We start from the raw sequence: 23,067 nt of genomic DNA on the forward strand, positions 1-23,067 counted from the left end.
GACCCGAGACCTTTCATTGGCAAGATGATAGCTGGGGATCACAGAATTTTCAACGGAATGCCAACAATTTATCCTTCTAAAAACAATCATGTTTTACTGTTTATTTTCCGTCGGCAACCCCATCAAAGATTAATTTCGAATGGAGTTTACAATCTCCTATTCCGTCATAAATTCTTAAATTTTATGTAACTTTTTAATAAAATAAATGTCAAACTACCGATGAAAATAATAATAAAATAAATCTATGTATCTATTTATCTATCGATGATTTTGTTGTTGTTCTCATAATTTAGTATATAAGACTAAATTATTTATAAGACTTTGGCATCATTGACGTCTAGAAAAGTATTTTCACCTCTATTATTTATAAGACTTTTCATTTTCATCTTCTTTTCATTTTCTATTATTTTCTTGAATTTTTCAAAGATTTTATTTTTAATTCTTAACAAGTAAAAATAGATAAAACAAGAACAATCATCAATGAAAATTATGAAACATCTTTCCCCATAACTTGTTAACATACCATTTATTTCATATATATTATAATGAACTAATTCAAGTAATTCAGAATTTGTTTTAATTTAAAAAAAAATTTGTTATCTTTGCTTGAATACATACTTCATATTTATTATTATTATCTTGCTGATATGAAATATAATCATGCTTACACATATATTTTACATATCTAAAATTTAGATATCCTTATTTACAATGCCAAATAAAAAAAAAATAGATTCAACCATATAAACATAAATAATATTGATGATTTCATCAATATTGAATTTAAACGTATTATTACAAGAATAACATTTTTCCACAAACATCTCACTCTTAGTTGTAATAACTTTATCAAACTTTAAAACAATCTTGAACATTTTTTTGCTCAAAAGATTAGCAGATACAATATTTTTTTTTTCTAATCTCACGAACATTAAACACATTAACTAAAAACAATTTTTATCCAAAAATAAAATATAACTCAATAGTTCCTTTTCCCAAAACTTTAGCAGAATTATGGTTCCTCATAAGACCTTTTCAAGTTTCTTTGATTATTCATAAGTTTTTAATTATGCTTTGTTGTTGTAGACATGAATTGTTGCACCAGAATCCATCCACCAATAAGAAATTTTCACAACACTAGTTGTTATATTTAATTAAGTAATCATTAAAATTTGAATGTTTGAAACTATGAGAACCAACTCTTTGACTTCGTCATTTTCAATCATATTCACTTTAAAAAAACCACCTTTCTTGTTGAAATTCTTAAATATGTACTCTTTTTATGTAGTGTCCTTTATTTCCATAATGAAAACAAACATTATGCTTCTTGTTAGTATTTTGTTTTTTTCTTGAATTTGTTTATTTTCTTTTGCATTTTCATATTGTTTTGAGTCACTGTCAAACCAGTTTCAATAACCAAATTTATTTTAGAATACATTACTTGCAATTCATATATACTAAATTGAACTTTAATTTGCAAGTATGTTTGAAACTGTTTTAGGATTGTTTGTTGAATGCAACATTTTCTTCCTTTGTTCATTTCAAGATAGCAAAAGTTTTGATAAACAATCCCTTACTTGAAGTAAATCAAGAACTTTGATATCCAAATCACTAAGTTTTGATATCAACATTTAAATTTCATGAACTTGATATATGATTAGCTTGTTGTTAGTAATTTCATACTAGAAAATTTAAAGCAAGAAAAAGATCAAAACCTGAATTTTTTTATATATATATATTTATAGTATCTCCAAGGCTGCCTAAATTTCATCTGACAACTTTAATTTGAAGAAGATGTCATAAAGTTAACTAATTAGAGTATTCAAAATATGCACTCGATAAAGCACTTCATCTTCCTCATGTTTCAATCTTAACAACAACAACAAATTCATCTTCTTGTGGTTCAAATAGTGCAGACAGATTTGAGCCAAGAATATAGTAAATCTTTAGTGAAGTAAGCAGAAGCACCATCTTGAGCCAAGAATATAGTAAATCTTTAGTGAAGTAAGCAGAAGCATCATCTTGTCCATCCACTTTGTATAATTCGTATCATCAAAACAATCTAGTTAAATTTTAACATCATTAGCAAGTTAGCAACCCTGACGCTTGAATTCATATTTGTCTCCATCAAATTAAACACCTTAAAATTGTTGAAAAAACTGTTTATTAATGAAAACAAATAAAGAGTTGGCTTCATAAAAACACTATCTTTAAAATATTTATTTATCTTATATAAAGACAAATATAACAACTTTCTAAATCTATGGAAAAAAAAGGAGAAGATAGAGGAAAAATAATCATATTTATTTTATATATATAATCTTTGTATGGTAACTTGTTTATATAAACTTTTGAAACATTATAATGAAATATTTTACACTTATAAAAATATCAAATGTGTTAAACCTATAAAAAATTTAGTTACATGAACGAAAATAATTATTGTTGGATGGCCACTTTTATTTTATTTTATCCGGAAATCTTGTAAATAAAAAGAGAGCACACGTAGCCAACCCCCATTCAGTTTGCCACTTTACTAGTTAATGAAAATAACTATTCAGCTTAAAAGACAAAATTAAGAAAAAAAATATTAATAAAAAATTTAAAACCTAGAAATAACTTGGAATTCTTATTCCATGTATCTATTTTGAAAAAAATATATAAAAATGAAAAATAAAATATTCGAAAGTTAAACTCAGATTTTTAATTATCTCTCATTTTCTCTCTCGTGCTTATATTTCTCAGCTCATACAGAATACGTATTGATAATCAAGAGTGAAGTGCAAAATCATCGAGGTTATTTGGTCAGCAATTTCAAAATCTTCCAAAGCTCCATATACCTTATTATAACAAGTTATTAGCATGCATTAAGAACACACGTACTAGCAAAACAAGTCATTTAAGTTAATTAACAACAGAAACTACCAGGAATCAATGAGATTGGCAAGTTGTCCAAACAAAGACAAGTCATCTAGCATATATGTTTATTTTCCAGAGATTGAAGAAACAGGTCCATATTCCAAAGTAAGAACACTAAACTACGGAAAATCTGAAAGTATTGCAAGAAAATCTGCCATTCACAGTATCCAAAGAGACCCATCCAACCTCATGAGCTCACAGTACTAATTTGGCCGGAAATAAGACTGCAGTATAGCAGCCCTTCATCAATCCTCATATTGCCATAAGATCACCATAATTCCGCATCAGAAAAATAGATCCAGCAAACAGTCCAACAGCTCGCAGCAGTTTCTGCAACAAGAAAAAAGCAGTTCCTTACTAGACAACAAATGAAATCAGCTACTAGCCGAGCTCATGGAAATTGAACAAAATCTTATGAAGGATAAAAGATATGTAACATCAGCAGACAAATAAGTTCTAAGAAAATAATGCTAGTGAAGCTAAAATCTTTACTAGTAAAATCCTTACCAGTTGATGGAGAAAATGGTAACAGGAGCTGGATTATTCATCTAACTAAACAGCGTGAAAGTCAGGCATTTGCTAATTTCCACTATTGATTTTAGTCGCTGTCTTGGCTAAGATTCAGCATTAGCAGTGCTAAAAAATTCTAAAAATAAAAATAGCACTTTGAATAACATTCTCTTAGCAAGGATCTGCAACCAGGCTGTGCTTAAACATCTCTTTTAGTTACTTTAGGCAAAAAGACAAGGGCATTCCCCAACGCTTTTCCAAATGGCACAGAGTAGATCTTGGTCTTAAAAACAGCGAGCTTTTTGCATCAAAACCAAAACAAATCCATTTCTTTTAACTAAACCTAAGGCCTTAAACTTCATTCAACTAAATACAGAAAGCATTTTCTAAGGTCTTAAATTCCAGTCAACAGGACATAGGAGGCATTTACAGAAATCAGGTGTGGCAACCCACCCTATTTGGCGTTCTGCCACACAAAAATCTGAGTTAAACCCTGAGGTTATTAATAAGATTTCAGGTGTCGCAACCCTGGACCATCAATCTCTGTCTGATTTAGACGTAACTCCTGCTATGAGAGGTTTTTGGACACTATATCCTTAACTTTTATAGTCTTTCTCCTAGAAAGAAAAAGAAACTCTCTCTCGACTGCTTGGTGATCAAAGAACAAATTTTAGTATATAGAATTAGAAAATGATAAAAAAATCCCATCAATAGGGCAAGGAGGGCGATTGCTTCCGTTAGAGCAAATCCCAAAATAGCATACCAAATAATTGTTTTGCTAAACATGGATTTCTGACTACGGAACGAATCAAAGAACTGAAGACGTTTCCACGGAAGATGGGCTTCAAGCCACACCGCAATAGAAACGGGGAGAAACCGCTTGACCGAGCAAGAATTGCTTATTCAATGTACAAAAGCGCATTCTGGTTTGGATTCATGTGTAGCTTATTCGTCACCTTCAAGCTCAAAGCTAATGTTCTGGCTCTATTATATGAAATGCCCCTTCGGTTCTATTAGTGACAGCAGAACCCTAATCAAACCAAAACAAGGCCATCAGCTTCCGCTCAGGAAGGAAGAGTCAGAAGACTCCAGGACCAAGTAACCTATATGGTTTTCACTTGTTCATCTAAAAACCAGTGTTACAAACAGAGCTACTACGTCAAGAACAGGGTCAAGCACAAATTCATCAGAGTTTGTTTCTCCTAATGTTGGCTGTTCCTGCGGGTTGCTGTCATCCATTAGAGTTGTTTTTGTCTCTCTGTTAATGCATTATGTTCTTCTACCTCTATGTAATTATAACTTCGACTCGCAAGTAAAATATAACAAGACAGACAAATTTGGGACCTCTGGGTTTACTTAATAAAGGAATCATAGTACAATTTAAGGACCCAAATCTTAAACTAAATATATTGAGACAGTATCACACAGACTGTTATAACCGAATCTATCTTTTCTAGCTCCTCAGAACTTGAGGTAAAGGAGATTAAGTTGTAACACAAGTCCTCCCGTAGCATCTCTCTAAATACCAAAATTTGATGCTTCAATTCAATTCACATTCCAAATCAACAAAAAAAAGTTGATTAAAGGGAAGCAAGAACCAAGTCAAGGAATAATTTAGTAAATTTGTGTGTGTGTTTTAGAGAGAGAGAGAGAGAGAAGTACCATGTTGAGGGCCCATTTTTCCTCATCGTGAACTTGAGAGTGCCAGAAAGCTTTTAGCTGGTCAATAGAAACTGATGAATCTGCCATTGGTGAACTTGTAAGATTGAGAGAGAATTGTTTAGGGTTTTAGATTTTAGAGAGGCAGAAGAAAACAGGGTTTTTTCCACCGAAATTAGGGCTTTTATTTGATGCGGTGTGTCATTTAAAATTACAGAGGAAGCCTTGCTTGACTGCCTCTTGTGGCTTTAATATGCAGGGGCAAACATGTACGAAATATTTCTTTCTTGTTTTCCATGTCATTTTAGTGCTGCAAAACCATTTTGTCTAGAAATCAAAGCAAATGGCAAAAGTCTTTTTTCATTGATAAAAGGGGTGTTTTTTTTTTTGTTTTTTATTTTATAATAGAAGTAATTGAAACATTACATATGATTTTTTTAATCATTAATTATGGCTCCCCCCAGGATGTGAGTGGGCTGGGCTCATTTATTTTTTTGGAGGAAAAATAGCAACCAATCAATAATATTTAGATGAAATAAGTAGCCAAACATATACTGCCAGCTGGACACCCCAAGTGACAAAAACCCAATCCATCATCACTTCTTTGTCTATCATTCATTTCATACCATTCCATTCAGAGCTATTCCAAAATCCAGAAGATGGAGGCCACAGCATTGTGTGGCAGCAGAGGACCTCCATTCAGAATGAAAGCAGCAGCAGCAGCAGCAGCTATATCACATGCTAATTCTTCACCTCTTCTAATCAAATCCATGGCCTCCCAGAAGCCTTTGCCATCAGCTGCCAAGACTGTTAGCTCTAGAAAGGTCAGTTCTTCTCTGCTCTACCTTTCATCATCATCTTGCTATCAACTCTAATTCGTAGCAGCCATCATTTTCTTATTCTGTTATTGCTCTGTGACAATTAATACCAAGCCAGAGCTCAAATGTCTTCCCCATTGGCGAGCAAGGCCCTAGAAGCCGCCCTCTCGCAACCTCACCTCCAATTAAGCTACTGACAAGGGTGGAGCAACTTAAATTACTAACCAAAGCTGAGAAAGCAGGCTTACTTTCAGCAGCAGAGAAGTTTGGCCTCTCCTTGTCAACAATAGAGAAACTGGGGCTACTCTCGAAGGCAGAAGAATTGGGAGTCCTCTCAGCAGCTACAGACCCGGGAACCCCAGGGGCTTTGTTAAGCCTTAGCCTGGGACTGCTGTTTTTAGGACCCTCTTGTGCCTATCTTGTGCCCGAGGATTACCCTTGGGAGGTTGCTTTGCAAGTTGCAGTTGTTCTGCTTTGCGTAGCTGGTGGATCTGCAGCCTTTGCAGCTTCAAATTTTGTATCCAACTTGCAGAAATCAAATTGATTTTCATTTGCCAAATTTATATGCCAGTTCAGATCATTTATCACTAGTGCTAGCAGTCCATCTATGATGCTTTGATGCCGCTAAAAACCAACATCAGCCTTGAATGAGAGACAAGCTCTGTGAGAGTGTGTGTAGAAATCATTCAATACGATTAACGATATCAATTTCCCTTCCACATAAGCTGAGAAACAGTTTCTTTTAATAAAAGAAAAAGACGGAGCGAGGGAGCTAAGAAATCATCACAACGTTAATCGATGATTGCAGCCACACCATTTCAATCTCATGTAAGCTTTTATGAAATGTCCCCCGAGAGAGGGGGGCATGAAAAAAAAAAACAAAAGATTCAGTAATATTCTTACGAGCAGTTGCAAATATAAAAATACACTAAAAAATAAAACCAAAACAAAATCTATTGTCATCATGCCCCTCATTTGTACTGTCAAAAAAATCATCTGTCAACTTTCCTTCCCTGTAATCATGTAGAAAATGAACTGCTTTTTGTCCCACCTTGACGCCCTCCCCTTCTGCTTCCACTCTGATAACCTTGCTGATGATCCTCTCCAGCATATCCAGTTGAACCCCTAGGCCGCCCTGAAAACTCACCCTGGTTTTTGAATTCATTCCTGCCATGTCCCCGGCCACCAAAAAAGTTCCCACGGCTCTTAAAACTGTCACTCCGAAACCCACTTCTTCCTGAAGAATACCTCCCCCTCCCACTACTGCTTCCAACTGCAAGCACCAGCAAAATTTTACAATTTTATTTATGCCTGCAGGTGTCGTAGAAGTTAAAAATGAAAAAACAGAAGGCAAATACACAACTGAACTGACAGCTCTCTTTTCCTTTCCCAAACTAAAGAGAGGGAGACTCTTATACAGGTTCCATAACCTTCCTTTTACTAGCATATCAAAGTTCATTATCTCATGCTACTCCCTCAAGGCATGGTTCTTTACCTCCACCACCTGCTAAGGGGTGGTATAGATCCTTGCTGCTCTCAAGGCATATCTGGAGATGTCTGTCTTTTATTTTGTATTTGGTTACAATAATGGTCTCCTACAGTAGCTTGAAGCTTGTGGTGACCAGACTCAAAAGGGTGGTTTGGACTGGTCTTGGTGGAGGTTGAACTTGGTAGATATTTGGATGGTTCAAGGAGATCTAAGTTTTAGTGGTTAAATGGTTCTTGCCTGTTCTGTCTAAGTTCGGATTTTACAGATATGTGGTGATGGTGCAAGCCTTAGGAGACGTTTTCTTGTCTTTATATGCCCTTACTTAAGATTGATTCAACTCTGAAAAAGGTTTATGAGAGATGGTAAGTATGGGGTAGAGGTCTTCACTGGATCTAAGAGGCAGTGATGCCAAGGAATTGCTGCAGCCGCTTCAACCCCTTCTTCATTTTTTTAGATTGTATCGTTTCTGCCATTTTATCACCAACCTTAAATCATTAGGTAGCCAGGAATTGGCCCTAATGGAAACACAAGGAAGCAGATCTTATCAGGCTGTTTGGAACCCTTGGAATTGAATTCAATTCCAAGGGTTAAATCAATTCAAGTATTTAGAACTCTTTTGAGGGTGTTGATTTGAATTCCAAATGAAATTCAAATCATAAAAAATACACAAAAGTAAATCAAAGGGGAGATCCTTTGATTTGCAAAAAAACTTCTCTTCACTTTAAATTGTTCATCTAAATAATATGAATTTCCGGTGACTACTTAGTGACGTGGGCTTGGCACAGTGAACTTAGAGAGTTTTTGGAAGTATGGTAATGGTTGTTTTTCAAGGTGTTTTTCACTAAAAAATACATCAAAATAATTTTTTTTATTTTAAAAAAATCATTTTTAATATCAGCACATCAAAACGTTCTTCAAATGACACCTCAATTTAGCAATATAGTTCACAAGATGGGGTCTATATATATTTCTCTCTCCTTTGTAAGAGAGCACATGAACAAATCAATGACAATCACTGAATATTTCCTCCTCTTACAATTACAAGTCTTTTAGTGGTAATAATACGGTCGGTCATTGCCCTTCTTAAAACCCACTAAATTAAGCAATACTGGTTTTTTACATCTTCCCTAAGATTAAATGTCCATTAATGATCATATAATGGCCTCTATTATAATATCCATTTCCATGGTCTACTACTTCACAGTGGCATGGCTTTTATTCCCAGAACATACCAAAGTAATGGCTTCTTTACATTCATTTGCATCTTAACTAACATTTTGAATTTTCATGCTTGTTAATCCAAATTATTATAGTAGAAGGCAGTCATTTTCCAATGAAATATAAAAACTTGAAGAGGACATTACTTGTAATACTTGTCACAATGTCAAATTATTCACTAAGAAGTTGTACCATGCAATTCTGAATTAAGAATAAAATAGTTAAGAGTGTTAATTCTATTCAATTCCATAGTATTTTATTCTAAGCATAAGAATTATAATAGGTTATCAATTGAATTCAAATCTCATGTTGAATTGAATTCAATTTCATATGTGATTTGATTCCAAACAGGTTGTAATTGTTTTGCGCCTCTCATGAAGGTGGCACGTGCCACGCAAAGGCTTTATAAAGAAGCGTCTGTAGCCTTTGCACACCCTCTTCTGGAATCTTATAGCCCACAATGGGCTTTGTTTGGAGGTAAAAAAGTGTCTGCAGTATTGTTAGATGGTCTGTCTCTAGAAAAACTATGATGCAACCTAAGGATTTAGCTTTGACTTTAGGCAAATATTTAAGCAAGGAACAAACAAAGAATATATTCAAGCCCCAAGAGTTAATTCTGTGGGACGAGGATTCTTTTGGAAGTTCGTTAAAGGTTTTCCAGGTTGTTTTCAGTCTCCGCAAAGGCTGCCTTCCATTTAGTAGCCAGGCTATTCTGTATTTTATAGATTGCTGGAAGTTTCAGCAGGACATACATTTTTTTATTAGTCTTTAAACAATTGACTTGTTTAGGTTTCTTGTTTAGGAATTCTTATATATTTCTCGGTTAAAAGTCCAAGTTCCATTAGAGCAGGTATAAAGTCCAAGTTCCATTAGAGCAGGAATAAAGTCCAAGCACCGTTTATTTAATATGTTTGTAGTAGTCTTTCAATTTCAATGTGAGAGAATTTATTAGGAATAGAGTGCTTAACATGTAGAGTGGGATTCTTTCATTAAGGAATGATTCCTTGATTTTACTAGTGTTAGGCTAGTAGTTTTCTATTTTGTTTTTACATTAATTTATCCTATTCTACATCTATTTTCAATTTCTAAATCCCCAAAACACAATATTCTACATCCTGGTCTTGAAACCAACCATCTAAAACTTGTCTTTAATAGGACCGAACCATAAACTTCTAGTCTTTTGGACCATTTTAACCCTAGCTAGTTTCCATCTAGGCCTGGATGTAGGTTTTAGCCTTCTTTAAATGCAATCCTATCTGTGATGGTTGCTAAGGATGATAATTTTACCCGAACCCGATAGATACCCACTCTACCCGGTCTGAATAGATAGGAGTTTTTTTTTACCCAATCAGGTTTCGGGTTGGGTAAAGCCTGAAGGCAAAATTCAGGTTTCGGGTCGGGTTCAGATATTGCTCTACCTACCCAGACCCAACCCGAAATACACTAAGAACCTTAAGGTTTGATGAAATTACACTTATACCCAGCTATGTATATATTAATGGAAAATTTAGGTTTTTCACTTCTCCTTTCAGCTTCCAGCCATCACTTCACTTCCTCTCACTCTCTTCTCCATCCTGTGGTGGCGGCAGCAGATCTAGCAGCAGTGGCAGCCTAGTTGTGGCCCTCTATGGAGTTGTTTGTTTTTCAACTGATTTCTATGTGTTATACTGTTTATCTCAAAATTTGTTTTGTGAAAGGGACCAAGCCTTCGATCTCTTTTGGTTTGACATTCCTTTGATTTGTTGCAAGAAAAAGACAAGTCATCATCATCTCCTTTGCTTAGCAACCTCACAAGGAATATTTCAAGTTTAGATAAGTTTAATTGTTGCTGGAAAATAAGGTTGAAGATACAGGTTTTCATGTCTTTTCAATTTCTGAGCAGCTAGGCAAAAAGATTTGATCTCATTTTTTTTTACTCAGCTAATCATGCCCAGCAACCATGAAAGAAAGAGATGCAAAAAATCGTTATTTTCTAGGGTATGGATAGCCAAAACCCGGTCGGTTTCGGGTTTGGATATCAAAAATGCATATCCATCGGGTTTCGAGTTGGGCATGGATAGTAATTTTGGGTTAGGGTTCAGGTTCAGGTTCAGGTACGTATAGTTTCAAACCCAACCCATAGATACCCATTGCCATCCCCAATGGTTGGGATTCAAATCACAGCACCAATTCAAGGACATATATAGCTTACCTCGGGTGTTTGTTCTCTTTTCCTCAACAATAGCTTGATGATCCCCGATATTGATAGGTGAAGCCTGGAATTTGTTTTAGCAATTGTTAAATTAGTATAAGAGACAAGATACTTGGCATAAGCTTGCACAGTTGGAAAAAGGAGTGAAAGCACTAAATATGCCATTGACACTCGTGGCTCAAATCAATATAACCTTTTAAAAGATAAGAGAAAAGTTAAAATATTATTAAGACTGAGAACATCTGCTTGTGGCTGTGTGCAAGCATGCAAGTGTGTGTGTGTGTAGAGAGAGAGAGAGTTCTGCTCAAGATCAGAAAAACTTGAGTGACCTTTAGCTTTGTTTTTCTTTCATATACATGCAATGTTGGTCACATAAAAGGCACCTCATGTGCATCTAAGTGAAGGCACCTCGGCTGAGAACCTACAAGCACAATGGCCCAAGGATCCACACCTTCATAAAAAAACTCTGATCTCTTGATCCAATTAGTGGAAAAACCTAAGCGCCATCAATCAGTACAAAATACATATAACCTTTCTCCAAATGTACAGGAACAGAGATTAAGAATTGAAGAAAGAAACAGGAACCAATTCAGGTATGTTGCTGGATAAGCTTAAATTGCCATAGGATCATCATTTTTATTTTGTACTTCATAATCCATATGTTAAATCAATACAAGAGAAAACTTACAAAAAAATGAAACAGGAAGGTATTATACATTACCTCAAGAGCACCCTGCATGGAACTCATAGTTTCAAATTCAACAAAGCCAAAACAGAATCCTTGCTGCAGATCATCAGGGATAACCATAAGCATTACAGAAATAATTGTTTGGTTGGGATGGAATGCAAAAATGTCATGCAAACCAGACCTTACTACTCCTGACTTGAATGCCACCACGCTTGATTGGCCCAAAATGTTTAAATGCCTCTTCAAGCTGTTCAACTGTTGCGTCAAAAGGTAAATTTTTAACAAATATAGAGTGACCTTCAGCTGCAACAAAAGCAAAGTAAACAATATGTGATCAGGAAAATAGAACAAAAACCAACAGAACATCCACCAGACTACCACACGAAAGTCAGATATAAAAAATATTGATCCTGCTGCATCCAATATAGATAACATTATGAGGCAGGCTCCTCACCTACCCCATCAATAAAGGTGCCTCCCTTCTAAAGTGAGGGATATTGCCATCAGGGTATATCCACTTGGCAAAAGAGATTCAATCACTCCACTCACACCACAAGCATATTTATTTTAGAATAATACATGTGGATTGATAATTAGAGAATATGTACATACCAAACTCGAAAAAAAATATCAAGGTATGATAATCTATCAATTCAAAAGGCAAATGATACCTTCTTCATGAACATCGCTAGTTTCACCAGCACTGCTACCAGCTGAAGCCAAAGCCTCTGGTGCAGCTGACTTTGCAGAGTTAGCTGACTGTTGCTCAATGCTTATTGGTGCAGCTCTCATTTTAGTCATAGAAAAATGGACTGGATGAGGTGTGTTACCTTTCATCACTTTTAACTATACAAGATTAAGGTTAAAAAATTGTCAGAAGGGGTTAAAATAGTACTAAAATGTACAATAAGATAATTACGAGCATCAACTCACAATTGAAGCATATGATATCTTTGGAGCATCCTCCAAGGAAGCAGGAGCTGCATTAAGAGTTGCAAGAATTTCATTCTGAGTTGAATCAGTTACAGGTTCAACCACCTCTATGTCAATCACTGAACCATCCTCCTTATCAGAATGATCACAAACTTCAGAACCATTATTTAGATCTTCCTCTTCAAAGGAAGTAGCAGGATCCACCGTAAGATGATCAGTAGCCTGAGTGGGATCTGGAGAGATTTTTAATTGCAAGTTCAGTATTTGCATTCCCAATAATATACCGAGGATAATGACAAATATAAAAAAGGGGAGAAAAGAAGAAAAGAAGTGAGAGCCAGAATATTCTGCCAACCTGGTTCTACCACATCATCCCAACCTGATTTTGCTGTCAAGGCAGGTGGAGCATTTTCAATGAAACCGAGGATAATGACAAATATAAAAAAGGGGAGAAAAAAAGAAAAGAAGTGAGAGCCAGAATATTATGCCAACCTGGTTCTACCACATCATCCCAACCTGATTTTGCTGTCAAGGCAGGTGGAGCATTTTCAATGAAACCGAGGATAATGACAAATATAAAAAAAGGGAGAAAAAAAGAAAAGAAGTGAGAGCCAGAATATTATGCCAACCTGGTTCTACCACATCATCCCAACCTGATTCTGCTGTCAAGGCAGGTGGAGCACTTTCAACGATGCCATTAGCCAAAGCAGAAGTGTTTGGCATTGGTTCGTTCTCTCCAACAAACCTAAATACATCATTCAATACAAAGTACCCTTTTTCTTGAGGAGCAAGAAAGAATGTTTGTGTGAATTTCTTTTTCACGTCATCCTTTCCAGTTAAGCACCCAGTTACAAGAACAATCACTCCTTTCTCATGCGACTCTTGAGCATCTGCTGTTTTTATCTCAGCTGTGTAATCTTCATAATTCAATGAAAGGATCTTGTCATTGATTGCCTGCTCCAAGACAAAGAACAATAAAAACCGCCCATCAACCTATGCCAGACTATAATAAGAATTTAAGACTCTCATTCAAGCCAGTTATCAGTACAGAATATCCAAGTTTCCTGAACAAATACGAGAGGTAAATCCCATAATGAATACCAGTCTGAAGAAAATTTTCATGAAAATTTTATTCTGTGTGAGCTATATTGAGGACTAAATGCAAGTCAGAAAATGTGAATTGGCAAACCTTTGGAGTTGAAGTGATTGTGCTGATTCTGAAAGTGCATCAATTACCATTAAGAAAAATACCCATACTTAATAGTGGGATGACAAGCTTTTCTACCTTAAGTTATGTTGCAGTAATTCTGAGCTATCTAAACTTGATCACAGAGATTCCCAAAGCAATATAAGCAGATTAGACAATGGTGCACAGAACAATTCATTTACATAAAAAGGGTAATGAAAATAGATCATTCAGCAAACTTTTTTATTCCCATTTTTAAATTATTAAAAAAAAATGTCTCATCTAATGCACTCATCAGCAATTATCACAGAGTATGTCCTAAATCACAGTAATTGAATGAGCTTGTTAGCCTCACATTTATTAACTAGAGAAAGCAAGCAATATGCTTTACTTGGTGAACAGATTAACAAAAATAGTACAATCCACATTTGCTGCAAGAGAAAAGTCACCATATTTCATCATATTAACACGCGCAGTGCATTTGCACTGAAAGTCTGCATATAAACATACTTGCATGGTAGTAACTGTTGTCATAAAACCATCGGTATTTGGTCGGCTTAGCGAGCTTGAATCTTGATAAAATCTATGTACCAATTCCGGTGATTCGTGCAGAATGTGATAGTATTGCTCCACGAAGGCATTGCCAACAACTTCAGCACTGGGACCAGAAGCAGGAGCTGTTTCCTGCGTTGCCATCTGCACATGAAATTCAATAAGCCAATTCGATGGAGGAAGCATACAGATGAAACCAATTGGATAAGCTAATAAGACAATGACTTTTATCCAAAAAAATAAAGGAACCAATATAGTTAAGCATAACCCTGGAAAGGGGGAAAATGTAAGAAAATAAACAAATGGGGCACTATCTAAACAAGCAGAGAAAACCATCAACAAATATGTCCACACAGGATTCAAACCCATGAATAAGCAAAGCATTGACTAACTAAAATAGAAATACTCAGCGAGCTGATCCAACCACACAAGACCAAATGCTCAACAGACAGGCATGCTAAAAGCTCGTCCTTGGCATTGTAAAGCTTATTGATGGCCAAATTCCGATTCAACAGCTTGTGAAAAGGGGTGGTCTTTGATGGGAATAAAAGAGAAACAATAATAGCAAATACAGCAGTCAGAGCGAATGCAAAAGTAGCAGTAGCAATGACAAGAATGTCAAAGCATCAGCGACAAATTCCACTCCAATACTAGTCAAATAGCATGGCAAGATCCAGAATTGAAAATCCGAAGCACAAAGCCCAATTTAACTTCAAACCCCGAAAAGAAAAGGACAAAAAAGAGAGATGCAGACAGCGATTGAAAGGAGCAAAAAAAGAGGGGGGAATTCAAGAAAGTGAAAAATAAAATAGAGAAAAGTACTCAAAGAAGATAAATAAGATTAAACATGCATAAATAGATGGATCAACAAGAAATTACAGTACAAAGACAATAACAGATCAAAGGTACCTGATTGGATTGGATTCTGATTTGGGGCTTGGAGAAACAGAGAAAGAGATCTGTAACTAAAGAGCGAAGAGAAGATCACAAAGGAAGCTAAGGAATCGCAAGAGATTTGTGGAGTGTTTAATAGTGTTGTTGGGAGCTTGAGATCATAAACAAAAACCTGTGAGTGATTATTGTTTTTTCAAGACAGGAATAAAAGTTAATTACTCCGAGTAAATTATAAATTAGTCTCTCTAATTTTATAAAATAATGAAATAGTCCCTTTATTTTCTTAAAATATCATTAGTTAGCTCTTTTCATCTATTTATTTTAGAAAAGAAAAAAGAAAAAAAAATAATACGAAAAAATTGACATAAAAGAAGATATTTTATAGAACAAAGTAATCAGACTGACTTAACACTAATCAAACTAATTAGCCTATTACCAAGCATTAGTTTCATTACGAAAACTAATTCCTTCTGTATTAAGTTTCAATTCTAACACATAATATCATTGCATCATCAAAACTATTATAATAAAGCTAAGTAAAGAAAAAGGTTGAGGTGTACGACACTACCTATAATAGAAGCTCTAGTGGTGACTTGTTACGGCTGCATAACTCCGTGGCTTCTCTTGTATAAACAAATATATCACATTATTTTTCATTCCATGTATGTTCCCATATCAATATTCTAAATCAATTTCTTTCATATTAGCCTTCATTTCTTATTCAATCCTCATTGAATTTTTATTTTCCCTTAAATTCAATTTCTTAATTATCTCAACAAAAGAAACTTTTATAACTTGTGCACACACATATCTTCTCAAACTATATTTTTATAACAATTTCCAATTTAAATCTCATATCAAGGACAACTATAGTTAAACAAACAATTAGACATATAAATTTCTTCCAATTAGGCATACAAAATTCATGTATGCCTTAACACATTCTTCCAAACACGTATAAAAAGTTCTAACAAAACTCAATAACAATGTTATCAATATTTATAGTTTCGCATTCATATAATCATAGTCATATATGTATCATATCACACAAACATTATCGCATTTACATCAATTTTTGGATGTATCATTCCTTTGCATGAGAAGTCAAACACACAATAACATTCTTCTTTAGGTTCAATAATTCTCCCTAAATTTCAACAACGTAAACACTTAAGTCAATCTATGTAACGTAACTAAACTCTTTTAAAATCATTTCCTTCAACATATATACATTAATCTATTACAATATCACTTAACTACATATAATTCTACTTTATGCAATGTAACCCTAAATGACTAGTCATTGGGCCTTTAAGGACCCTATGGTTTCCTTCATTATTTCTATCTAAATTAATACCCAACACAACTTAATCTAACCCAATTTATCAATTTATAATCAACTTACATTTTCCTTAAATTTTCACTTTAAACCCTAGCATCAATATCATGATTTCAACCTTAATTGTTATCCATTTCATATGAAATTGCTATGTTAGGTTTATAACTCCTTACCGAATGATAATCGAGTCTTCAAACCCCAACCAGTCAAAATCTTCCATGTTTTCCCCCTTTTCCTTTTTTTTCTTCACCTTCTCTCTCTAACTCAATCTTTTCTCTCTTTGATATTTTTTAATTCCAAGAGTGAGTGTGTTTTTATCTCTTAAAACACTCTATTTTCACTCCTAATTTCACTTTCTAGCCTTTAGAAGTATAAGAACATAAGAAAAATGAAAAATTATCTCTTCTCCCAAAACAACACCCCTTTAGTTTTACAGAGAAAATAATCAAAACGGTCTAACCATTTTGGGAAATGTTTTGACCAGTTCAGCAAATTGGTCTAGCCATTTCTCAATACAAATAAACTGTTTTTGCTATTGGAAAATTTGACATTTTCAGCCAGAAACCTTTTTCTTCTTCCATCCTCTTAACACTTCTTTTCCAAATTTATTCTTTTCATCATTTTTTTTCATACCATTACAATTTAATACAAATGATTTTATTATTTATATTTTTTTTCATTATATTTATCCTAGGGTTTATAAATAATATGGTATACCTGTGATACAAGAGAGGCCTTAGGAGCTATGCAACAACATGGAGGTATGACAAGAGCTTCAATGGCAAATAGGTGTTAACACCTCGATCCTTTTATTTATCTAGTTTTAAGAGTCAATCAATTATCAATGTAAAAAATTGTTTTGATTTCATATAAATAATTGAAATGAAGGAACTAGCTTCTCAGTAATGGGACTAATGTCTAGTAATGGGTGAAGGAACTAGCTCCCCTAGTAATGAGCGAATGAACTATCTTCCCGTTAATGGGACTAATGCCTGGAAATGGGCGAAGGAACTAGCTTTCCAGTAATGAGAATAATGCCTGGTAATGGGCAGATGAACTAGTTATTTAGTGAAGGAACTAGTGCTCAGGAAATGGTCAGAGAGATTTAATTAACTGGTGAAGGGATATTTTCCGGAAATGAAAAATGAAAGTAAACACTCAAAAGGGGTGAGAGTATACTCGTATATCAGTTAATAATATTGGGTTGAGGACGACCAGAATTCATAATGTGTTTGTTAGAATTAATTGGTTTGGAAAAGAAATTGAGGATAATGACATAAGGTTGTTTCTCTTGTTAGATTAACTTACTAAGTAACATTTTATTATTATGTGATGAATTAAATTTCAAGTACCTCGTAGCTACGAGCAGATTGATAGATATTTAAGATCCCTTTTGTTAAATTAAATAAATATGTAAACTGTATTTCTTTTATAATTTAAATCTAGCATGTAAATAATAAGAATCCTTATGCTTACTAAGCTATTTAAATTTGAATATGTTAATAGACTTTTATGATATTATAACTCTTATGTTATGATAGAATTATGAATGTATGTAATTAATCTATGATGCTTTATTATAAATTGCATATTTGTACACTTGTAATAAATGAATTATGATGGTGAAAATGTTGGTGGATGAGATTATAGGTATTCTAATCCATTGATGTGATAAGTCCAGGATGACCAAGTTGTGTTTTGATGAATATTAAAGTGATATAGGTTTTAGTTAATAACTTATGATCTTCTGGTATATAGGAGATTCTATCGAAATTTCGGTATATTTTTCATAATTGGAAATGTAAATTCATGAATGCGAAAAAACATTCACCTAATAAATGGAACAATAATAAGAAAATTATATGAAAATTATGTGTAAATATTGGGGTTGTTACATATGACTTCTTTCTTCATTCTTGAAATAATATTGTTTTCCACTTCCTATTTCATTACCAAACAATTGTCAAATACAAACAAAAATACCAATAAAAAAAGATAATATTGGTAAATTACAGTTACATTTACTGACAGAAAATAACATCGCTATTTCCATCAATATTCGTAGACGAAAAATATCTATTGGTGAATATTATGGAAATTACATTTTGAAATCAAGGAATGAAAAAAAATGAAAATATGATGTGTCAGTATTACAGACAAAATTACCAAAGAAATATAATCATCGATAATATCTGTCGGTAATATTTAAGTCATAACATGCTAGATGAACCCTCCTCCTTCTCTCCCTCATTTCTTATTCTTCTACCCTTTTTTATGTAGAAAAAACACTCTTCACCTTTATTTTATCACAATTAAGCTCTCATCATCACAAATTCGACCGCCCTAACACTTAATTTGTTAGTATTTCTGTTCTGGTTAAATTATTTTTAAAGATTCGCCACATCAAGTAAGCAAAAACTCCTATTTTTTTTGTTGGACCTATTTTTTATGTTATTTGTTTTGGCATTTTTAAGTAGTATATATAGTTTGTTTGTGTGTTTACTTGTTTTATATCTTTTTCCTATAGAAATTTGTTGTATGAATGTATGCTTTGTACATGTTACGGTTTATTTGAGATTTTAAAAATTGTATTTGTTTGTCTTATGATAAAATTGAGTTTTGATTTTGTAACTTAGGGGTTTTATAATGAAATAAATAATGAGTTATTTAATGGGTACGTTTCACATTTTGTTAATTTTATTGTTAAGTTGAAAATTTAGGTAAATTTGGAGGAATTTGATTTTTTTAGAGAAAATTGATAATCATTATAGGGTACTATTAAAATTGATTGAATAATTTTGAATTCAACCAATTATAGCTAATTAACTAGGTATCGATAATTTATTTAGTTAACATTATTAATTAAAACATGCTGTTATCAATATTCTATAAAGGTTTCATATAAGTAATGAGTGATTGTTCTTGAATGTATTGAGTTTTACCTAAAGAGTTGTGCATGATGAATTATTGTAATGATGTTGAGGGTTTTATTAATTATGCATTATCTAATCCGGAAAATATTAGTGAAGGCAATATTTGATGTCCATGTAAGAGTTGTAAAAATAAAAAGTTTCTCAATCCAGATGTTGTTACAATGCATCTTCTATAAAAATGGTTCATGGGAAAATATTTATGTTAGTTTGCAGATAGAGAACCTTATGTTCATTACGAGACCATGATGGAAAAGATAGTTGAGTCAACTTCTAATTCTAGCAACGTGCATGAAGTTGTAGATGATAATAGTAATTGTTATAGGAGCATGGTTATGAATGCATTGAGAATGAATCAGGGTTATATATGTGAATGTTCAATCGTAGATAAAGAACTAAATGCAGACACAACCATGATTTTTAAACTTTTAAAAAATTCTCACGAACCATTACGGGATGGGTGCACAAATCACATTAAATTATTAGTCATTACATAAATGTTCACTATCAAGTCAGATCCTAGGCTGAGTGTGGCCGGTTATGACAAAATCATCAAATGAGTGACAAGTATTTTACCTAAAGAAAATAAGCTGAAAGAGAACTTATATGTTGCTAAATCCATGATGAAATCCTTTGGCCTAGGATACAAAAAAAAATTGACATGTGATCAAACTTCTGCATTTTGTACTACCTTGAAAATATAGATTTGACTGAGTGTAAAACTTATGGGCATGCTTGGTAAAACCCAAAACTGGCAGGGAAAAGACTTTTTTTGTATATAAAAAACTAAGATACTTCTCAATCACTCCTAGATTGTAAAGGTTATTCATGTCTCCAAAGACTATTAGGTGCATAACATGACATCATTCACATGATACAATAGATGGATTCATGATGTATCCTTTTGACGATCAATCCTTGAAGTGATTTAATATGGTGCATCCTCAGTTTTCAATAGAACAACAGAACATACGTGTTGGGTTATATACAAACAAATTCAATCCATACGGGTCATTTTTTGCACCATATTTTTGTTGGCCAATAATACTCATGGTTTACAACTTGCCATCGAAGATGTGTATGAGGTCGGAGTTCATGTTCGTATCTACGGTCATACCTGATCCTAATAGTCTAGGCAGGAATATAGATTTTAATCTTCAACTTTGACGTATGATATCTCAAGGAAGTGAAATTTTTAGATAAAGGCAGTTTTGATGTGGATTATTAATGATTTTTCTGCGTATGAGATGGTTTCTGGTTGGAACACATATAGAAAATTAGCATGCTCATACTTTATGGAAAATAAGAAGGCTTTCTCCCGAACAAAATTTGGTAAAAGTCTTTTTTTTTATTGCTACTATAGGTTTTTGCCAACTGATCATAAGTACATAAAGAACAAAAATGACTTCTTTATAGGTAAAGTTGAAATGAATATTGCACTATCGATACTGTTAGATGAAGAATTGTATGATGTGGTCTTGTAGTATAAAGGCATTGTGTTTAGCTTTCAATTCGATAAACATAAGTTTTTTGGTTTTAGTGTGACCTATAATTGAGTAAAGCGAAGTATTTTTTAGGAGTTTCCTTATTGGAAGCCTAATCTCCTCCGCCATAATCTAAATGTCATACATATAAAAAGAACATGTTTAAAAATATTTTTAACATGGTGATGGACGTGAAAGGGAAGACGAAGGACAATATAAAGGTTAAAATGGATATACCTTTTTTTTTGTATCACTATAAGAATATGAAGTTGGTCTTTGATGGGTCACAAGTTGCAAAGCTCAAAGTCAGCTTCACCTTAGAGATGAATGCATAGTTACTTGTCTACCAATGACTTAAGAGTCTGTGTTTTTTCTGATGGATATGCTTCAAACATATCTAAATTGGTGAATTTAGAGGATGATAGATTATATGGAATGAAGAGTCATAACCGTCACGTATTTATATAAACACTTTTTCCACCTGGTTATCAGGATTTATTGTCAAAAAAGATATGGGATATACTCATGAAGATGAATTAGTTTTTTAGAGATAAATGCTTTAACAAGTTGCATAACCAACACATGGAGAAACTTGAAACAAATATCATTTAAGAGATTTTGAAAACTTGAGATGATATTATCTTTAATTTTTTTTCGACTTAATAAAGCATCTACTTATACATTTACCATTTAAGGTAAAGGTTGGAGGCCATGTCTGGTACAAATGGATGTATCCATTTGAGAGGTTATGGATTACACATGCATCCTAATTAAATTTATATTGTCTTTATTTTTTAATTTAAAATATTTATTTAATTCCATACAAATATTTGTTCAACCTTAAGAAAAAAGTTAAAAACAAGACGAATATTGAAGCTTCGATATGTGAGGCTTATATAGTTGAAAAGATATCAACATTTATTTTGTATTGTTTTAAGCCTCACTTGAGAACAAGAATCAATTGCGTTCTAATACATGATGACGGTGAGAAAATACCTTCTAATGAGAATTTGCCAATATCTTCTCATCTTAGATGGCCTTTATCAAAAATATAGTGATGGGAAGATACTTGATAGAAATCGAATTCAGATATGCACATAATTATGTGCTATTTAACTTTAATGAACTAAGACATTTTATTTAGTAAGTATAATATTAACATGTTATTTTTAAATAATTTTTCTCTCATACTCTCATAAATTGATAGATTGTATAATTCCTCGTAACTATTACTTAATAATACTTAACTCTCATTATACTTAATTTCATTATACATTTCTCTTTAATTATTAACAGTTGTAATCTTGTACTTGGTTTCTCAAATAGAAAGAGATGCTAATGGTAATTTAAATTTACTATGTTTAGGTCCTGAAAGAAAGGTCAAGTTCTATAATGATTTTTTTGTTAATGGATATGTCTTTCATACTGAAGATTATGGTCAAGGTGGAAAGACCTATAATAATGGAGTTTGTGTTAAGAGATGAACTTCTAGTGAGTTTGAAGTTTATTATTATGAGAAGTTAGAAGAGGTGATTGAACTGCAATATCATGGCGAGCAAAATAAATACTTTTTATTCAAATGCTATTAGGATGATACCACAGATAGAGAAATCAGAGTAGATCCCCACCATTTTTTGGTAGAAATTAATACAAAAGCTAGACTTTGTAACGTCGATGATGTCTTTATTTTTGCCAAACAATGCCAACAAATTTATTACACACATACACTCTTTTTTTAGAAAGAATAATTCTAGGGTTGATTGGTTATCCATAGTGAAAACTAAACCAAGGGGCCCTGTCTGAGCTGTTTAGGATGGTAACGATGAAGTAACTACTAGATACAATGTCTTCCAACTTAATGAGTTAGTTGATGCATATCTAGTTACTCTATTTACCAACTTACAAGAAAATTCAAATTTTCATGTACTTGAGAATATTTTTATTGATGTTGATGCTGATGACCTAAATGATATATTGAAAACTAATGGATATACAAAAGTCAATGAAGATGATGATATCGATGAGCTTCAATTCAATGAAGTAGATTATGATGGGCATGACAATAATGAAATTAAAGAAGAAGAAAACACTTCTAATTAAAAAGATTTCAAACTAATTTTAAATGTAAAATATCAATGTGTAATGAAATTGACTTTAATGTAATCTTTTTTGTTGTTCCTTTACAATGAACTATCATTAACACTGATGGAATATTTATTATTGTGACTTTATCGTATTTGCAGGTTGGAAAAATAGG

General features: G+C 33.2%; 2 protein-coding genes across 4 annotated transcripts; one reads left to right on the forward strand and one right to left on the reverse strand.

Moving 5' to 3' along the window:
* Positions 1 to 2,883: 2,883 nt before the first annotated feature.
* On the reverse strand, positions 2,884 to 15,265 carry LOC133675015 (mitochondrial import receptor subunit TOM5 homolog). Of its 3 annotated transcripts, XM_062096279.1 has the most exons (12): positions 15,073 to 15,265; positions 14,122 to 14,307; positions 13,055 to 13,379; positions 12,918 to 12,950; positions 12,781 to 12,813; positions 12,426 to 12,658; positions 12,164 to 12,338; positions 11,674 to 11,795; positions 11,526 to 11,588; positions 10,805 to 10,868; positions 5,092 to 7,179; positions 2,884 to 3,249 (listed from the first exon to the last, which is right to left on the reverse strand). In XM_062096279.1, exons 2-11 carry the CDS (start codon positions 14,305 to 14,307, stop codon positions 6,926 to 6,928), a joined length of 1,488 nt encoding a protein of 495 aa, XP_061952263.1. In that variant the 5' UTR covers positions 15,073 to 15,265; the 3' UTR covers positions 2,884 to 3,249; positions 5,092 to 6,925. The 3 variants fall into 3 exon arrangements, with proteins under 3 accessions (XP_061952263.1, XP_061952264.1, XP_061952265.1); XM_062096280.1 differs by lacking the exon at positions 12,918 to 12,950; XM_062096281.1 differs by lacking the exons at positions 10,805 to 10,868; positions 11,526 to 11,588; positions 11,674 to 11,795; ... (5 more) ...; positions 14,122 to 14,307; positions 15,073 to 15,265 and having other exon boundaries at positions 5,092 to 5,415.
* LOC133675017 (uncharacterized) lies at positions 5,748 to 6,465 on the forward strand. The gene is made up of 2 exons (XM_062096282.1): positions 5,748 to 5,912; positions 6,025 to 6,465. The coding sequence occupies exons 1-2, from the start codon at positions 5,748 to 5,750 to the stop codon at positions 6,448 to 6,450; spliced, it is 591 nt and encodes a 196-aa protein (XP_061952266.1). The 3' UTR covers positions 6,451 to 6,465.
* Positions 15,266 to 23,067: the final 7,802 nt, after the last annotated feature.

This window comes from Populus nigra, chromosome 16, assembly GCF_951802175.1.
Source record: "Populus nigra chromosome 16, ddPopNigr1.1, whole genome shotgun sequence".
In the NCBI taxonomy this organism is placed as follows: domain Eukaryota; kingdom Viridiplantae; phylum Streptophyta; class Magnoliopsida; order Malpighiales; family Salicaceae; genus Populus; species Populus nigra.

What these genes read in the sequence shown, in the direction of transcription:
- LOC133675015 (XM_062096279.1), bottom strand. Translation starts at nt 14,307, where the DNA reads ATGGCAACGCAGGAAACAGCTCCTGCTTCTGGTCCCAGTGCTGAAGTT. An exon ending in TAGCGATGTTCATGAAGAAG is followed by an intron (nt 11,796 to 12,163) that starts GTATCATTTGCC and finishes CTTTTGTTGCAG; the next exon opens with CTGAAGGTCACTCTATATTT. An exon ending in CCATGCAGGGTGCTCTTGAG is followed by an intron (nt 10,869 to 11,525) that starts GTAATGTATAAT and finishes AACAAATTCCAG; the next exon opens with GCTTCACCTATCAATATCGG.
- LOC133675017 (XM_062096282.1), top strand. Translation starts at nt 5,748, where the DNA reads ATGGAGGCCACAGCATTGTGTGGCAGCAGAGGACCTCCATTCAGAATG. An exon ending in AGACTGTTAGCTCTAGAAAG is followed by an intron (nt 5,913 to 6,024) that starts GTCAGTTCTTCT and finishes ATACCAAGCCAG; the next exon opens with AGCTCAAATGTCTTCCCCAT.